We start from the raw sequence: 19716 nt of genomic DNA, 5'->3' as shown, positions 1-19716 counted from the left end.
CCTGATGTTGAGCACCCTCATTTCCCTTGGATTACCCATGGGAGTGGAGGGCACTTGGCACCTTGAAGGATCAGGTTCTTCAGTGTGTAAGAAAACCTACCACAGTTTGGTTTGTGCCTGATACTGCATCAAATTCTGCATATGAAGTGGCTTCACAATTGGGCCTTTAATGTGTATTTGTGTGCATGTAAAAGGGGCTTTTATGTAATCTGTGGATGAACTGAGGGACGAGAAATTTATCAATAAAAAGTCAAATAGGTGAGAAAAAAATTAAACAGACTCAAGACTGAGAAGAAACCATGTAGGCAAGAAAGGGGCAATGAATGGGCACCTAAGGGGGATGAAGGATTTTGGCTTTTTGTAAATACTTAAATTTAAGGAGACATTTTCAAATGCATTTTTACCACAATTCCCTGAATTTTGACTCTTTTCCCAAGAGAAATACACAAGTTCTCTCTCCTGCCCCAGTGTGTATGCACAGATATAGAGCTGTGAGCTGTGGGTCTGTCATGGAAAATGAATTTCCTTCACTTGGCAGAGCTATTCAGTGAATGCTATCACAACAGTGAGGAACGAGCATTTGCTTTACTGGTGAGGAAAAACCAATACTGGAGCAAAACGACCTGTCTCCACTTGGCCACAGAAGCAGATGCTAAGTCTTTCTTTGCACACGATGGTGTCCAGGTGAGCAAAATGCAAGGAAATTCCCTTGTGACTTTCTAGGGGCAGCATTGTACTTTTAGGCACAGCCCTGAACAAAGGAGGAGTTCATGGATAAACTGCACCCTCCCAGGAAACATCTTGTTGAGGCAGAATTCCTCCAGTGCTCCCCTGAGGCAATAAGAGAAGGGAGTATTCTACTGCAGTGCGTTACAGAGCAGCATACTCACCTCCTGGTGTCCAGCCAGGCCAACAGTGGAGAAGAGGTCAAAGCTCTGGCCCCACCCACTCCCTGCTTTCTCTCACCCAATTGCTCACAGAGGAGCACTGGAATGCATCTCCTATTTTCCATTTCACAACTGAAGCCAGGATCTGTAATGAAACTGTACAGGGATGTGGGGTGACTCCATCACATGGCTGTGTTAGGCCCAACAAAGGGTTTTTCCTTCATGACAAATTAGAACTAGGGATGCCAATTTTGGTTGGACATATTCCTGGAGGTTTCATCACATGACAATCTTTAATGAAAGATTAATTTCTAATTCCTGGAGACTCCCGGGCAATCCTGGAGGGTTGGCAACCCTAATTATAACTTCAGTGTTGCCCTCAACTCAAGGTCCTGTCGACACACAAAACCCTTAAGTGTGGTGGTGCTTTTATCTCAAGTTTGCTGCCCATCAGGGTGTGGAGGCTACAACTCAAGTTAGCACAACTCATCAGCTGCTATCACAATCACTCTGTAGCATGGACACAGGCTAGCTCCAGTCAAGTGCTGCTAAGTCCTCCAACATCTTCCCACAATTCCCTCCCATGTGCCCAGAAAGGAGATAAATTCTCCTGTAATTCACTGGGAAAGAATTCATAGATCAGCTCAGTTTACTGCAGTGCAAAGAACCATGGGATATGTCCCCCAAAGTCTTAGTGCAGAGGTGGGCAAACTACGGCCCACGGGCCACATCTGGCTCATGGGACCATCCTGCCCTTGAGCTCCCGGCCGGGGAGGCTAGCCCCCGGCCCCTCCCCTGCAGCCACACCGCCGCACGAGCAGTACTCTGGGTGGCAAGGTTGCACGCTTCTGCCAAGCAGCGCGTCTGGCTCCGGCCGGGCGGCGCGGCTGCCAGACATGCTGCTCTGAGCGGCTTGGTAAGGGGGCTGGGGTGTTGGATAAGAGGCAGGAGATTCTGGGGGGGTAGTCAGGGAACAGGGGGGGTTGAATAGGGGGCAGGGTCCTGGGGGCGGTTAGGGGCGGGGGTCTGGGAGGGGTTAGGGTTAGGGGACAAGGCGCAGGGGACTTTTGGGGACTTCAGCAGCTGAGTCAAGGGAGAGAATTCTTCCAGGAGTGGGTGGGTCAGCTTTTGTGGCTGAATTATGCGGGAGGTCAGACTAGATGATCATAATGGTCCCTTCTGACCTTAGAGTCTATGAGGGGGATTGGATGGGTCAGGAGTTCTGAGGAGGGCAGTCAGGGGGCAGGAAGTGGAAGGGGTCAGATAGGGGGAGGGAGCCAGGCTATTTGGGGAGGCACAGCCTTCCCTACCCAGCCCTCCATACAGTTGTGCAAGTCCGATGTGGCCCTCGGGCCAAAAAAGTTTGCCCATCCCTGTCTTAGTGCTATACATGAACAAGAGCTGTGCCAACACGGACATAGGTACTTTCCCTGGAGCTAGGTTAGTGAGGAGTAAGAGGGTGTAGACAACTGGAGTTAACTCTGCAATGAAGATATACCCACAATCTAGTTTTAGGTAGTGTTTCTTGCCCCACCCTTCAACGTTCCATAGAAGAAAAACATGATTTAGCTCCATGTTCACTTGCTTTGCGTCAAAGCCAGGTTTACTTTCTGTTCTTTTTCTTTGACTTTCAGGCCTTCTTGACAAAAATCTGGTGGGGAGACATGTCAACAAGCACTCCGATCCTGAAGTTAATCTGTGGATTCTGGTGTCCTCTTCTAATCTACACTAATCTAATAGCATTCAGGTATAAACAAAACATTTGTGTCTGTCAAAGCTGTCCCGGGGAGGTGGGGGGGAAAGAATCAGTAAGAGAAAGTTAAGTGAAAAATATAGCGCACACAGAAATAATCACAGAAAGAAAGGAGGGTGACATTAACTCTGGGCAGAGGGGCCAACAGAAGGGCTGGTCAGCCATTAAGCCCTAAGGGTATATCTGCACTGCTGCTGTGAGAGGTCATTCCCAGCGTGGGTAAAGAGACTGGTGCTAGTTCGGCTCATGCTAGTGTGCTAGAAGTAGTGTAGATGTTGCCACACAGGCAGGAGCTCAGAGCAGGCAGACGTGAACTCAGGCAGCTAGCTCAAGCCATCACCTGTGCTGCAATCTCCAGCAAAGCTAGCTGGAGTCTGGGAATCACACCTCCCAGCTGCAGTGTAGACATAAACCTAAGAAGCCTTAAGTGGTATTTAGTGGTTGGATGGGCCTCATGCAGCCCCCTACTATGCTTAAAATGTGACTGTATTCTCCACTTGTAAGGTAACTCCCTTCTCTTCATGTATAACAATGCCTGCATCTGTCATTTTCACTCCATGCATCTGAAGAAGTGAGGTTTTTACCAACAAAAGCTTATGCCCAAATAAATCTGTTAGTCTTTAATGTGCCACCGAACTCATTGTTTTTGTAGGGTCCCTTCTGTGCTGGATCTTCAGCTTGCCCCCTACAGGATGTGAAATACACAGCCTGGCCGGTTCTCTCTAGCCACATAAGAGCCTCTTACCGGGGAGAGATCCCAGGCCAGGCTGCTGTAACGTAGCTGCACAGCTCTCAGTTCAGCAGTGAAGAGCTGCCTTCCATCATCTTTCAATAATAATTATATTTTCTTACAGTGAACAAGTACAATCAAAGAATGAGCCAGAGACATTCAGAGAGCTAGAGAGCCTAGACACAGAAAGGACTTTGCTTTTTTCCAAGGAGGGGGATAGGTAAGTCTGAGTCAGTCTGTTAATATAATTCGGAAGTTGAATTAAGACACAACAGTCAAAGCACAGGACATTTCTCGGGGATTAATGACTAGCTGGTAACCCAAAGGACAGCTGAGGTGCCCTTGTCAGTCATTAATCCTCAGAAAATCCCCTGCGCCGAGGTTGTTAATGTTATTACTGTGTATATGGAAAGAGGGAGATAAATAGGAGCATAGAATTATTTTTAAATGAACAAAGCAACTTCAGTCAGTCTATACAGCTCATACTGACAGAACTGATGGCCGGTGTTTTAGCCAGATTCTCTCAAGTCTCCTCTTAGCATTCCATTCAGCTAATGACACCCGCTGTGTATTGGATTTAAGGCCTAAAACTGCACAGGTCTGAGTAGCAGGCTGCTGAAAGACATGCAGAAAGCAGACTCTGAACTCATTCAACTTTGGGATCTGAACTTTATGATACTTTATCCCTCTCTACCCAGGTCTTCACAGCCAAATCCACAATAATTATGTTTAGTATAGTAGCACCTAACCGTTTCTATCCCAATCAGAATCCTCTCGGGCTAAGTGATAGAGACACATATAATAAGAGACAGGCCTTGCGCTGAGGTGCTGAGGGTATGGCAAGGGAAAGCTGTGATTGGTTGTTAGCCCATGCTGAACCCATGTCACCATCTCTACACTGCTATTGTTACCCATGCTAGCTAGATTAAACCTAGGACAAGTATGCCTACCTATGCTACAATCACACCTTCCCTTATAGCATAGGCATATCCTTTATTTATAAATAGACAAGATGTAGGACTGGAGAAAGCAAAGTATTATCATCCCCATTCTGCAAATGGGATCCAGGCAGAGGGAGGTTATTTAACTTGGCCACAGACGCACACAAATTCTGCAGCAGACCCAGATCTCCTGAGTGCCAGTCTAGTGTCTTAACCACAAAACCCATCTGTTTTAGATCTGAAGGCGGCCAAGAGGTTTTCACCATAAATCAGGAAAGAGATTTTCCTTGTGATAAGTACACAACTCCCACTGATGCTAAAGGGTGCTGAATACCTGGATCAGACACATGCAGTACCACAAACATGATTAAATCATCCACATATTTGATTTTGTTTCACTAGCATTCTTTGAAAGGTCTGAAAAACTGAAGTTGAGGGAATGTCCTATAGTGGACAGAGTCAGAACTCTGTTTCTATTCTTAGCTTTGACATTGAACTAATGACACTTAGGGAAAAGTCACTAGTTTCTCTGCTTCATCATCCATAAAATGGATATAATAGCACCTCTCTCTGAAGAAAGCAATTATTAATTCATGTCTATGAAACGTTTTGATGTCCTCATATTAAAGGGAGGGATATGGTTCTTGGCCAGTATGTTTTCTGTTCCATTTGTTATGGTCTCAAAAGTTTATGTTAATATGGGATTTCTCTCCCTCCCAGGTTTGTTTCTTTTTCTGAATCCCAAGTCATAATTATTTGTTTACGACATCAGTCTGTTGCCATGGGAATGGCTGTGCTCATGTCATAAATTTAGCGTTATGACAACTGCTCCTAGAGAATCAAGCAGGGAGAACAGGCTGGCTATGAATTAAAATATTTAGAAATTAGAAATAGTACCAGGAGAAATAAAAAACCCATGTAGAATCAATTGCTTTGTGTTTTGTTTGAGTTGCAGAGGAAGCTTTCCCCAGCGTGCACATCCTTTATTAAAGAGTGATCTCCTTCATGTCAAGGAACACAAACTTACAGGTGCAATAACATCCTTAGTCTATAGACAGCAATTTAGATGGAAACAAGTACAGCCAGGGGAGACACTAAAGTAAAAAAAAAAAAAAGTATACAGCGTGAGATTTTACTGAATCGGATTGCTGCCAAATATGGGGTTTTTCCATTATCCGCACAGAATAACTTACATTTACACTATATAGCACTTTATATACTGAACGACTGCAGCATGTTTTGCAGGTATATGGCCAGATTTTCCATCAGTTCCCATAACACTCAGGCAACCACAGTGCAGCCAGCGCTTACATTAATAATTTACAAGCCTGACTTCTTTACTGAAAACTCCTGTCAGACTTTTGAGTGAGTCATTATAACTTTAAGCCTAGGACCAGACTGAAATACTCTTACTCGTATTGAGTAATACCTCACTTCTTGAATAGTTCCATTGATTTCAGCAACACTACTTGAGGAATGCGGTACTACTCGATGTGAGTAAGGGTATTTCAGTCTGGTCCTAAAGGAACACACATGTTTAAAATCATATATTTAAAAAGAAAGTCCTCACCTATGTGAAAAATAGTACCTTGGTTTAATCAGAAACAAAATACGTTTTAGAAGATAAATTTATTTGTCAGCATTTATGGCGCCTGTTCGCTTTTCACGTCTCGCTCTCATTTTGGACAATGAATAGTAACGAATCTGTTTCCCTTTTGGTCCTCATGCACTAGTATGATGCTGTAGTGTTTGTGTTGCAAATGCTCAAGGGGTATGTTTAAACCCTAGCCCTCCTCCAAAAAACAAAAACAAAACACGTGCACACACACGCAAACACACACACACACACACAACCAAAAAACCAAACAAACACTAAGCAAACCTACTCCACTGTACTGAAAAGCAAATACTGAGCTAAAGGAATGAAAAGATGTAAAAGGTTTGGTACAGTTTTGTTTTAAAACATACAAAGCTTAAATGCTGCCTGGCAGTGTTTCTGTTATGACAAGAGACTTCCAGTGACTTCAAGGAGAACTTACACTATCAGGGCCAGATCCTCAGCTGGCATAAATCAGTATAGTTCCACTGATTTCAATGGAGCGCCTCTAACATACACCAGCTGCAGAGCTGGCCCTCACTAGCTCCGGGGAGACCCTCGGCACTGCACAGGATCAGGCCCAGGGTTCTTTTACAAACAGATTTTAAGAAGCTGTCACTATAATTTGCTCTCTTTGTTTTACAGGGTAGATGCCAAATTAGAGAAGCGGAGGTCTTCTGAAAACATAGCATGGGCAACATTCATGTTTACTCGCTGGAAAAAGTTTTGGAATGCCCCTGTAACAGTATTTATGGGGAATGTTATCATGTATTTTGCCTTTCTGTTTCTATTTACCTATGTCTTGTTACTGGATTTTAAACCACCACCACCTGAGGGGCCTTCTGTTAAGGAGATTATACTTTACTTTTGGGTTTTTACATTGGTCTTGGAAGAAATCCGACAGGTCAGTAACCTTATACATACCTTCACAATACTGTGCTAAATTCAAGTAGTAAGATTCAGAGATGATTTACAGGCTGTGTAATCCCATTGTCTTCAAGAGGTGAAATGTCAAGGACAGCTTCACAAAGGAAAACACTGAAAAATTTTCATTGCTCTGTACCTTTTCATTACCCAGAGAGGCTTGTGTATTTCCTCCTCACATACATCCAGCTAACATGCCAGTCCTCCATCACACACAGCTGCAGCTCTACCCCTTATTCTTCCAGGAGAAGCTCCAGCTGCTAGCAATATTCATTTGCTGATGCTCTGGGATTGCTGAGTCCTTCCTCTGGTCTAAAAGCTATCTGTTTACCTATCCTGCTCTGCTCACCACATCCAAGCTCCATTCCCCCAGAATTGCTAATCCACCCTACTTCCTCCTCTTGGAATGATCCCATCTGCCACTGTTTTGCCTCCCTCCCACTTCCTCCAGAATTGTATCTATATTTATACTCAGGAGTGAAGAGGTTAATGAGTTTGCCTCTTAAACAGTTTAACTTTTGTTTTTCTAAAATGCTTTTCAGTTCAGGCCATTAGGTTATGTTTAGATTTTTTTAAAGATTTCTCCATTAATCTTGCAATTGTTTTTAGAATATCCTCAGCTGCCTGGTTTAGCAGCTGAAATGGTGTGTCTACAATACTGTAGGGAACCGCCTAGTTTGTATATACACAAATGGCCTCTATTGGGGGGTACCTGGACTGCTTACCTTGTTGTCATAGATCCTGACCCTAAAAGAATTAGTGGGCCTTCTCCTTTAGCTCAAGCAATAGGGGGCCAGGGTTTCTGAAGTATGAGGATCAGGGTTATAGCCTCACTTTTATTAGGAAGTTCTGAACGGCCATGGCTTGCAACATTGTGAAAGCTCGGAGGGCGACCACCAATTTGTCACAAATCAGCTGAGCATATTTTAAAGATGTTATATCGGACTGTTGTATCCTGTAGCACTAAGGTGATCACAGAGGATGTTTGGGCTGAGGATTGTTTGTAATACAGCCGTAAAGCATCAAGAGCCCAATTTTGAGACAGGGACACCTAAATAAGAGAGCCAACTGCTGTCTGGATGCTCAAAGCTAGTTAGTGGCAGTTGAAGAATCCAGGGTTTGAATACTCTCTTTAGGAGCCCATGCCTGGACATTGAGATCAGTCTGATTGAAAAGTTTGTTATAAAACAGAAACAAATGTGGCCAACCCCCAATGTTGAAAAAAAATTGAGTCAACCTCCAAAAAACTCATGAGATTAATTTAAATATTATGAGATTTTTTTAAAAATAATATATGCTGGGTTATTTTCATTTGTTTTCTGGGGCCTGAGCTTCTAGTATGCAGTGGGGTCATGTTTTCAAGCTTTTCTCTATTACCATGGGGGTCAGAAATAGACCTTCTTTACAAAAGAAAAAGAAAAAGCTGAGATGCTCATGTAATCACTTGACTTGAGGAACTGGGGCTTGTAGAAAAACAGCAAACATCACAGGACTCACACTGAAATCACAAGAGCTGGCAAGCTAACACTGACAATTGTTGCTCCCTTGTAGAGTTTCTTTACAGATGAAGACATGAATTTAATTAAGAAATTTAAACTGTACGTGGAGGATAACTGGAATAAGTGTGATATGGTGGCCATCTTTCTGTTTATAATTGGAGTGACCTGCAGGTTGGTGTCTTCCAAGAGTTTTGCCCCTGTATCCATTTTATGTGACATGGTCAGATATCTGTCATATGGAGCCAGGCAGGCATGTACTATAACATGGACTATTCCTGCCACAGTCCACAGGAGGCTCATGCATGCATCTGAGGGAAGGTGCAGGTGGCTTTTATTTTTCATGAGTTTTGAGACAGTAGAGTCTATACTGGTGGTAAAATGGGCTGAAAGCACCCCTCTGAGCTCTAAATTTCCACTGGCCTAAAGAGGCTGTCACACAGATTACAGAAAAACGTATCTGGCACATAGAAACACTTGCAGAGGGAAACACCATTTCCTCTTTATGACTACATCAAGTCGATGTACTCACTTATCTCACCTCTCTGTAGCCCTAGTGGTTTATATGGCCTCACCACAGCTGACATGGGGAGGCCGGTGTTCCTGCAGTAGCTGGATGCTGCTCATTGGCAGATGGTACATTCTTTTTACAGTGTGATGGTTGTGGCTCATGTGAGATACAAACCCTACGCACACATCCTTTCCTTGCCTAGATTCCACATTGAATCAACATGTATAACTCTAGAAATAAGGTGCCTGAGTGGTGTTTGAGGCTGTTTCATTCGGTCTGTTTTGCAGAATGCTGAACTCAACATTTCAAGCCGGCCGTACAGTACTTGCCATTGATTTCATGGTGTTCACTCTGAGGCTTATACATATTTTTGCCATTCACAAGCAACTAGGGCCAAAGATCATAATTGTGGAAAGAATGGTGAGTATGAGCTCTCCCAAAGAGAGATTCTTGTGGATTCTGCAGTGAAACAAACAAAACAAAAATTTGAGCATTATAATTTTAAGGAAGTCAGTGTATAACTCTGCTTTTTTAAAGTCCTCTCGTTTGGCTTATATTGCAGCATCATTAAGAGCTATTACCAGCCAGATGTGGCTCCTCTCAAAGAGGTCTGTAGCACGGATTTTGGATCCAAGTCAGCATTGCCTTGCACCTTGTGTAGTCATTTACCCCAATGCATTTTACACCCAGTTAGCACAACTGTAAGTGATTATACAAAAGTGCAGGGCAACTGTTAATCGAGGCCTTTGTTTCTTTCTTCTTTCTTTGTTCTCCCCTGTTTTACTCCCTTACAATTTGGGAGGCTGCACAGGGGGATTGCCATTTCTTTCTTTCTCCTTCCCCACTGTCCTGGTCTCTCTTTTCCTGTTCCCTTTCGGTTTAAATATAACTGCTTGTCGGGTTCAGGAGTTGGGGCTCCAATCCTTAGAGATATTTTGGCTTCTGAGTCCTGTTGATTTCAAGGTGAGTTAGGTGTTTATATACTTTTGAGGAGCTGGGCCTGTGTTCTTTTGGGGAAAAGAATCTGAAATGGGAGACAAGCCAGTTCCAGAAGAACTCTACCGTTATGTCAGTGGCAGGGAGGAACATATCCCTGTAGAGATAATCTGGGTTAGTGCCTGGCGGAGGTAGGAGCTGCTTTCTAACCATAATTTATAATGAGAATGTGTTAGTACTCCGTGTGTTATAAGGCAGAAGTGTTGATACAGTGTTTTCATTTACTACCCTACAGCTGCAGGAAATGTACAAAAGTTCCAGTTACTGCACGTGGGTACAGACCTGAACAGTTTGGTGGTTTTTATTTGGGTATGTTAATCATAGAGGTCAAACAGCACATGTTAACAATTAACATGGAATTAATCTGACTGTAAATGCTAATATAGCCATGTACAAACATTTGTTTCCCATCCTAGCTCACCCTAGGGCTCAGCAGAAACTCTATTCTAGACAAGGCTTAAGATTAATAAACTTAAAAGCTACCAGACTGTTCACATCTGTGCACCACTGGAATAACTGGAACACTTATATCCCATTGCTTGGAGTACCAAGAGGATAAATGAAAACCATATATTAATGCTTGTGTAGTATCACATACACCGTACTTATAGGTTTTTATTGCAAATTATGCTTACAGAATGCAAGTGAGAGTAACTCACAACTGCAGCTCCCAACTCCTCCAGGCTGAGCACTAGGTTAAACCATCACTATGAACACGTGTTTGTGCAGGGTCTACTACATTTATAAAAGGGCTGTCAAGCAATTAAAAAAATTAATCGTGCAATTTATCACACTGTTAAACAATAATAGAATACCATTTAAATATTTGTGAATGTTTTCTACATTTTCAAATATATTGATTTCAGTTATAACAGAATACAAAGTATACAATGCTCACTTTATATTTTTTATTACAAATATTTGCACTGTAAAAACAAAAGAAATAGTATTTTTCAATTCAACTCATGCAAGTACTGTAATGTGATCTCTATCGTGAAAGTTGAACTTACAAATGTAGAATTATGTACAAAAAATAACTACATTCAAAAATAAAACAATGTAAAATTTTTGAGACTACAAGTCTACTCAGTCCTATTTCTTGTTCAGCCAATCGGTCAGACAAACAAGTTTGGTTACATTTGCAGGAGATAATGCTGCCCACTTCTTGTTCACGTCACCTGAAAGTGAGAACAGATTTTCTCATGGCACTGTTGTTGCCGGCGTTGCAAGATATTTATGTTCCAGATGTGCTAAACATTCATATGTCCCTTCATGCTTCCACCACCATTCCAGAGGACATGCGTCCATGATAATGATGGGTTCTGCTTGATAACAATCCAAAGCATGTGGACTGATACATGTTCATTTTTATGTTCTGAGTCAGATGCCACCAGCAGAAGGTTGATTTTCTTTTTTGGTGGTTCGGGTTCTGTAGTTTCCACATTGGAGTGTTGCTTTTTTAAAACTTCTGAAAGCATGCTCCACACCTTGTCCCTCTCAGATTTTGGAAGGCACTTCAGATTCTTAAACCTTGGGGCGAGTGCTGTAGCTATCTTTAGAAATCTCACATTGGTACCTTCTTTGTGTTTTGTCAAATCTGCAGTGAAAGTGTTCTTAAAATGAACAATATATGCTGAGTCATCATCCAAGACAACTATAACATGAAATATATGGCAGAATGCGGGTAAAACAGCCAGAGACATACAATTCTCCCCCAACGAGTTAAGTCACAAATTTAATTAACGAATTATTTTTTAATGAGCGTCATCAGCATGGAAGCACGTCCTCTGGAATGGTGGCCGAAGCATGAAGGGGCATAGGAATGTTTACCATATCTGGCACGTAAATACCTTGCAATGCCAGCTACAAAAGTCCCATGAGAATGCCTCTCACTTTCTGGTGACATTGTAAATAAAAAGTGGGTAGCATTATCTCCCGTAAATGTAAATAAACTTGTTTCTCTTAGCGACTGGCTGAACGAGAAGTAGGACTGAGTGGCTTGTAGGCTCTAAAGTTTTGCATTGTTTTATTTGAGTGCAGTTATGTAACCAAAAATAAATCTACATTTGTAAGTTGCACTTTCATGATAAAGAGATTGCACTCTAGTACTTGTATGAAGCGAATTGAAAAATACTATTTCTTTTGTTTCAGTTTTACAGTGCAAATCTTTGTAATAAAAAATGTTTTCATTCAGACTCTGACCCTTTATATTGTATATAAGTACACTTTATATTGTATTGTAATTGAAATCAATATATTTGAAAATGTAAAAAAAAATCCAAAAATATTTAATAAATTTCAATTGGTATTCTATTTGTTAATAATGCAATTTAAACTGCGAGTAATCACAATTCATTTTTATAATTGCGATTCATTTTTTTGAGTTAATTGCATGAGTTAACTGCGGTTAATTGACAGCCCTAATTTATAATTGTATTAAGTCACAGAATCAATTAACATTTTACAAGGTGAACAAAAGCTCTAGTCTTGAGAAGGCCATAAAATATGAACTTGATCCTGCTCTCATCCATGTCAATGGGAAAAACTCCTATTATCTTCAGTGGTACAGGATTGAGCCCTACATCAAAGAAAAAGAACCGTATTTCACTAAATGATATTGGCTCCAAAGATATATCAAATGGGATAACATCAGACTTTTCCCCTTGAATAGAAAGGCGAGCCAAAACTGCTTAACTCCTTATTCATCTTGCAGTAGCACTAGTAGTTTCTAAAATAGGGCAAATCCAGTTATTTAATGAAATTCAAGTAGCAAATAAAGATCACAGATATATTTCCAGATCATTCACTGCTCCTTTTTAGCAACCGCAACATCACAGTCCCCATGTATAGACAAATTTGGAATGATCTCCGGCCATAAAGTAAATTGGCAAAAGTCTGAGATACTCCCACTATCTCTTGTCTGTTTTAGCTTGTTTTACTAACTGGAATTTCAAATGATCTCCTGCAAGATTAAAATACCTAGGCTTTCAGTTAGCTGTCCAATCATAAAATCTAATTTAAATGAATCTACAGTCACCACATGAAATTAATAGGCAGCAGTTTTAAACCAAACAAAAGGAAGTATTTTTCCACAGAACACACAGTCAACATGTGGAACTCCTTGCCAGAGGATGTTGTGAAGGCAAAGACTATAACAGGGTTCAAAAAGGAACTAGATGAATTCATGGAGGATAGGTCCATCAATGGCTATTAGCCAGGATGGACAGGGATGGTGTCCCTAAGCCTCTGTTTGCCAGGAGCTGGGAATGGGCAACAGGGGATGGATCACTTGTTCTGTTCGTTCCCTCTGGGGCACCTGGCACTGGCTACTGTTGGAAGACAGGATACTGGGCTAGATGGACCTTTGGTCTGACTGAGTATGCCCATTCTTATGTACAGTCATTAATGGGCTGTTTCAAATCAGATATGGATGGGATGCAATATTTCTTTTCCAATGGGAAAAAGTTATTAAAAACAAATACATATTTCAAGTGTAAGTAAGTATTTTAGGATATAATTACTTTTGCTTCTCTGGAGAAACATAATGTTTAAAAGTAGAGGGTCTTAAAAACTAATCTTCAACCATATTACTCAGCAGAGAAACCCAATCAAAATTTACATGAACCTTGCATGGGTCAACGTTTATTCTAACAGCTGTTCAGAATTCTCCAGTGAGTAATATCATTTGGGATTCAGTGTTGGAATGGGGAGTTTTAGCAGAACATCAGATACTCTTCAGATTATCCTGTTTTCAACAAGGCAGTCAATCCTACTGCAAGGTCTCACAGAAAACCTGTGTTTGAAAACCTCAATAAGGCACATTTTTAATCATGTAAGGGTCATAGTCTGAATTAAAACATGCCCTTAGCTGGAATGGTCAGCAAAAAGGTCACAAAGGCGAATCCTGATCACAAAACAAGAATAGTATGATGGCAGAGGGCACAAGAATTTCTCTCGTTCCACCTCAAAAAATAAGTTCTTAAAGAAACAAGAGAAACCTGCTCTGTACATTAATAATTTCAGTCAACATTTTTTTCTCTCCTTTAGATGAAGGATGTTTTCTTCTTTCTCTTTTTCCTGAGTGTGTGGCTCATTGCCTATGGTGTGACAACTCAAGCCTTACTCCATCCTGATGACAGCCGAGTAGAATGGATATTCAGAAGGGTGCTTTATCGTCCCTACCTTCAGATATTTGGGCAGATTCCACTGGATGAAATAGACAGTGAGAAATTGATTTTTAACTGATCAGACCACCATAGAATAAGTACCATTAATCCGAGCACAGGCATCCAGACTGGGGTCGTCACTTTCTTATCTTTGTCCTGTAGGAAAAAGTCTGCATGTTATGATGTAATGACATTTTGCACTGCAATATCTGGATGTTAAAATGTATATTGTCAAGTTGTGCTGCAGCATCAATGCAGGCCTTATCTACACAGTTAAACCAAGTTAGTTAAACTGGTGCAAACCCTTGGGTTGATACCTTATTTCAATGACTTATTTCATTAAACCTGTTCCGAATTGACTTAACTGAAACCCAAATAAGCCTAATGTAAACTGAAATCAGAGCACTTACACAGCCTTTTGCACCAGTTTAATTAAATCAGCTTTAAGAAAAATCACAGCTTTAGTTAAACCAGTGCAACTCTGCATGTAGTCACAATCAGGAGGCAGCACCACCTTATGTTCAAAGTGAATTATCCAAAATTGAATGAGGCTGGTAACCGTATGGTCAGGCATTTCAAACAATATACAAAAACAAACCAATTGACCCACCAGAAACAGAAGTACATGAACATAAGAGTACTAGGGTGGCATTACCCATGGAGAAATGGAGTAAATACAGAGTACACCATATTCTAAGGACATCTGATAGAATGCTACAGAATCCCCATTCTCAGCAGTGCCAAACATTAACAATATTTAAATTCAAATCAAGCATGAGGAAATAGAGAGTGATCCAAGAGGTACAATGGAATAAACAAAGCAAGCCAGCCTTCCCTCACATTCACGCTGTTTATTAGCAGATGAAAAGATGTCTTGGAGAAGCTGTCAGAGACAGCATGGAAGTCAAGACAGCAGGTTCCTGTGGAGAGTTTTCTCTTGTTAAATGCATACCCAGGAGGTGCCAGCTAGGAGGCAAGAGTGTAGGCGATCACAGCTGCTAAAACTAAGAACTCTAAACTAATTGATAAGAGATTAGAAGATTTACAGGACAGGCTGGGGATGATAAAAAAGACAATTGCAAGTATCTGTTTTCAGGATTCCTGAAAGAAAATTGAAGTTTGAAAATCGGCTTAGATGTTCAATTAATAACTAAAGTTTTAAAGGAGCTTCAAGCACATTTTCCTGAAAGGCAAAATTCCAAGGTGGTAAACATCGCTGAGGCACTCAGAAGGGGTTTGCTTAAGATGAATGGAATAGTCAATAGGCCTCAATAGACTCTGAAAACCTATTTTTGGACATTTCCTAATGGCCAGTTGTGAAGGCCATCTTGGCACTGGAGGAGCAGCAAAGATCTGTAGCTCTGTCAAGTAAGTCCTGCTGGAGCTGCATATCCCTCACATTTCTAAAGCAAGGGCACATTGTATATACAATATAGATGTGTATATTGAACCCACATTAGAAACTTTGGCTCTTTCTTACCCTCTTGTCCACCTAAAAAGTTGAGTCATCTGCTGCTTTCAGATGAAGGAATTATTCCTGTAGCTCAAGCAGTAGAAAGTCATTCTTCTAAGAACTGAAGCTACAAACCTGGCTCTTGGTGTAAGCATCCCCATGGGGTTTGAAGTCTAGTAAACCTGAGACATTCAGAATGAGATTCCCCGGGTGGTTACATCTAGTAGAGATTATATCTCATATTAAGTAATCAATAGTCACTGCTTTTGATTTGTAGCTTAACAGAAAATGCATTGTTTGTTGTCTGAGTTTCTCATTCTTAAAAGAAGACAGGTTAAGGGATGCTAATTCAGCCGTAGTTCACACTCTACTTATCTATGACATATAGTACCTCAAACTTCAGGCATAATGTTAAATTCTTGAGCCAAATCCATCAGCTTGATGGCAAACAAACTGAGAGGCTATCATTACCATTTTAATGATTAAACATGGCAGCAGAACACACTATGTCCGCACTGCCATTTAAGATATAGTTGTAGGGTAAAGCAAACCCATGCTAGCTTTAATCCAGCTTGCACAGGTGACAATTATAGTGAAAATCTGGTGGCATAAGCTAAATCTGCATGGGATGAACAAGCCCACCAGGGACGCTGGGTATGCAACCTAAGTTCCTAGCTTGCACCAGGCTTTGTGCCACCGGATCTTCACTTCTTCTGCTATTTGTACTAGCTCAGTTAAAGCTAGTGTGGGTATGCCTATCCACACTACAATTACAGCTTAAATTGCAATCCACACATATAAAACTATTGTTTTATTTCCCCTACCTCCCCCCCATTGCAGCATCTCGCATGCGTCTTGAGAACTGTACCTCTACTCTGCAGAGTCCGCAGGAAAATTCACCATTATGTTCTAATACCTATGCCAATTGGCTTGTCATACTTCTGTTGGTCACTTTCTTATTGGTCACCAATGTGCTACTTATGAATCTCCTGATTGCTATGTTCAGGTAAGTGTCAATTAATTAATTCGGAGATGGGGATTATGGGATGGGAAGAGAAGGGTTAATAAAAATGCATGCATGCATACATATACATAAATGCTTCTCTAAGCATTTTGGATCTATTAGCAATTTTACTAATTAGTGGTAATCTTCACTTTGCAGGTAAACTTTTACGAACACACAGTTTTTAATTTCCCCTCTCCCTTTCACTATATCCCTCAAAGGAAAAAAAACAAAAGAAACATTTTTTCCTTTTTACCAAAAAAATCAGGTAAAATCTACATATACACAAATTTGCAGGTGAAAGCAGCTGTACACCTGGCAGACCTGCCCATAGAGGATCCTCTCATAGGGGAATCCCTTGACTGGTTTAGGGGCTGACATAGTCAATGGAGCTGTGCTGATTCACAGGGCTGCCCAGAGGGGGGGGCAAGTGGGGCAATTTGTCCCAGGCCCTGGGCCCCGCAGGGGCCCCCATGAGAGTTTTTCAGGGCCCCTTGAGCGGGGTCCTTCACTTGCTCCAGGGGGCCCGGAAAACTCTCACAGGGCCTGGGCCCCCAGAGCTTCTTCCACTCTGGGTCTTCGGCGGCAATTCAGCAGCAGGGGGTCCTTCGGCTCCGGGACCTGCCGCCAAAGTGCCCCGAAGACCCGCGGTGGGGGGTCCTTCCGCCCTGGGACCCGCCGCCGAAGTGCCAGGTCTTCGGCGATGGGGGAAGACCCCAGCCCTCTGAATCCTCTGGGTGGCCCTGCTGATTCACACCAGTTGAGGATCTGGCTCAGTATGGTTGCCTGATATAAGTTTGGTCTACACTTAAAAGTTAGGTTGGCAAAGCTATGGGATGTGAATTTTTCACGGCCCTGACTGACATAGCTATACCAACCTAACTTAAGTGTAGACAAGGCTACAGCCTTACTCTGGCACATTACAGTTACCATCTTTAAAAAGGTTTGTGTCTTATTGTCTACTGTCTGAAGGCAATTACTGCAAGTAATGTAATCTCTAATGAGGTGCACATACTTTATCTTTTATTTTAAAGAGGATCAATGAGAGAGTGATAGCAGTGGGGTGGCATTCACTCAGGCTAAAGAAAAAATGATACTTTTGATTTTATAGTAATAAATTTTAGGATCATGAGGGGGAAAGCTTAACATACTTTTTTTGTTTGGTTAAAGTTATACTTTTCAAGTTGTTCAGGGCAACGCAGACATCTTCTGGAAATTTCAGCGTTACAACCTGATTGTGGAATACCATGGTCGTCCAGCGTTGGCACCACCATTTATCATTATTAGCCACGTGCATCTGATTCTCAGAAGAATCTTCAAAAAGACGGAGCACAAAAAGGAACATCTGGGTGAGTTGTTAACAAACAGCTAGCAACCAGGTGATTCAGAGGAGCCTGACCACAAGTGGTGAATAAGAAACAGAGGAGTGCAAATAAACTTTCAAAAAACAAAAGCTTCTATTTTCATTGATATGTCTTCATTCATAAACAGTGTGAGAATACATATGTAAAAATATGATTTATAATCTAGCTTCTAAAATAAGAGGGCTTAGAGTTTTCCCACAAGGCATCAACTTTTCTTTGTACAATATAATTAAATGGCCAGATACATTAGCCCTCAAGGCAGGCTGCAAGGTCCATTTTTTACCCAGGCATTTGAGGAAGTTGTGTGAGCTGTCTACTGCATTTAAAATGTTATTATGAAATTAAAGGATGTCCAATTGCCCAGAGGTTTCCATGGCCATCCATTTGTCTTTATAAATCAAATAAATAAATGCATTTATATTTGAGTATTAAGAGGCTGAGTTTATGATGTTTTATTTGCAGTGCTTGAACACTGCTTATTATTTATTATTATTATAGCCTAGACAATAAAGTGCATTTGAACCCAAGTCTCCACAGGTTAAATCCCATTTAGATCATGGAAGGAAATGGCCATTGTATAAAAAGCCTAAACATTTAACAACTGGCTGCATGCAAAATTCCACTGTTGAAATAGCAATACTATATATTAAACAAGCCTGAAAAAACAGATTCCTCCTCCTATTCTGTTGCTATTAATGTAACTAAAACATTGTTTCTATACTTTAAAACAATGCTCAAACCATACAAGAAAGACAAGTATCCATTGTTTCACTGTCAGGCTGTTATATGGCTACAATTGCAATTAGGGGAGGTTATAATAGAAAGCCTGACATAAACTTCAGCTAACCTGATCAGCACCCACACATGAAGAACAGGCTGGTGAGTTTGCAAAGGATGTTAGGAGCTAGGGGAAGTACCTAGGTTCGATAGTACAGAATAATGGCAGTATAAACAGAACAGGAAACGCATGAACCAAATGGAGAGAAGTGAGCAGAGTTATCTGCGATAGGAGAATGCCTGTTGCAGTGAAGAGCCACAAGATGGTAATTAGGCCTGTGCTTTTGTATGGCTCTGAATACTGCACACTGAGGAACAGACAGGAGCAAATCTTGAATACAGTGGAAATGAAAATGGATGCCTAGAGTTACAAGGACGGATCATGTTTGGAGCAAATGAATTATGGGAAGTGTAAAGGTGGCACCAAATACAGAAAAGCTGAGGGAAATCAGACTTAGACGGTTTGGGCATGTGAAAACAAGATCATAAGACTATATAGGAAACAGGGTGTTAAACTTAGAAATGGAGGGTAATGGAAGGGTTGAAAGATCTGTAACTAGATGGTTGGATGTTATACAAAAGAATTTGATTAGATGCAGACTTTGAGGAAGTGCTTCAAGACCGACTGGAATGGAGAAGGAATCAAAGAGTCAACCCCATATAGATGGGATTAGAGCTAGACAACGAGGAGTTAGGAGCTAAGGGAAGGCATTTAGACTTTCTCTGTGTAGAAGCTTCATCCCAGCTCTTTGGATCCTTTCTGCTTTTTCTCCATAACACCTTTGAGCCTCTGTGTATTTCTGGGCTTCCTGCCTTTAAAGTAAAACCTCAAATAAATAAATGAAGGACTGGGCCTTTGAGTGTCCTGCCTCCAGCTATTTCTAACTGCCAGTCAGCTCACTCCTCTCTTTGTTGGAGTCTTTCTTTTTCCTTCACTGCTATTTGGGGAACGCTGGTAAGGTCTGACAGTCAATGAGTAACCAACCTGTAATATTTGTAAATTCCTTCGAACTGCAGTATTTGTGTAACAATTCAGTAAGCCTGGGGCAGTCATAAAAGCAGTCTTGAATGAGGTCACATCTGGGCTAAGGCAAGATAGTTTTTTAGAAAGATCAACA

The 19716-nt window shown here is 41.4% G+C and overlaps 1 protein-coding gene across 1 annotated transcript in view; it reads left to right on the top strand.

Moving 5' to 3' along the window:
- Positions 1-19716, top strand: part of TRPM5 (transient receptor potential cation channel subfamily M member 5) — a 71945-nt gene that overhangs the window by 44184 nt on the left and 8045 nt on the right. Inside the window, exons 14-22 of the mRNA XM_054024674.1 lie at positions 539-684; positions 2522-2634; positions 3495-3590; positions 6554-6812; positions 8384-8502; positions 9127-9259; positions 13883-14057; positions 16295-16460; positions 17628-17806. Coding sequence (XP_053880649.1) covers positions 539-684; positions 2522-2634; positions 3495-3590; positions 6554-6812; positions 8384-8502; positions 9127-9259; positions 13883-14057; positions 16295-16460; positions 17628-17806 — 1386 coding nt within the window. The remainder of the gene's footprint in view (positions 1-538; positions 685-2521; positions 2635-3494; positions 3591-6553; positions 6813-8383; positions 8503-9126; positions 9260-13882; positions 14058-16294; positions 16461-17627; positions 17807-19716) is intronic.

The sequence above is a fragment of the Malaclemys terrapin genome, chromosome 4 (assembly GCF_027887155.1).
Source record: "Malaclemys terrapin pileata isolate rMalTer1 chromosome 4, rMalTer1.hap1, whole genome shotgun sequence".
NCBI lineage: Eukaryota > Metazoa > Chordata > Testudines > Emydidae > Malaclemys > Malaclemys terrapin.
The sequence above is the reverse complement of the archived record's forward strand: the minus strand, read 5'-3'. Positions and strand labels throughout refer to the sequence as shown.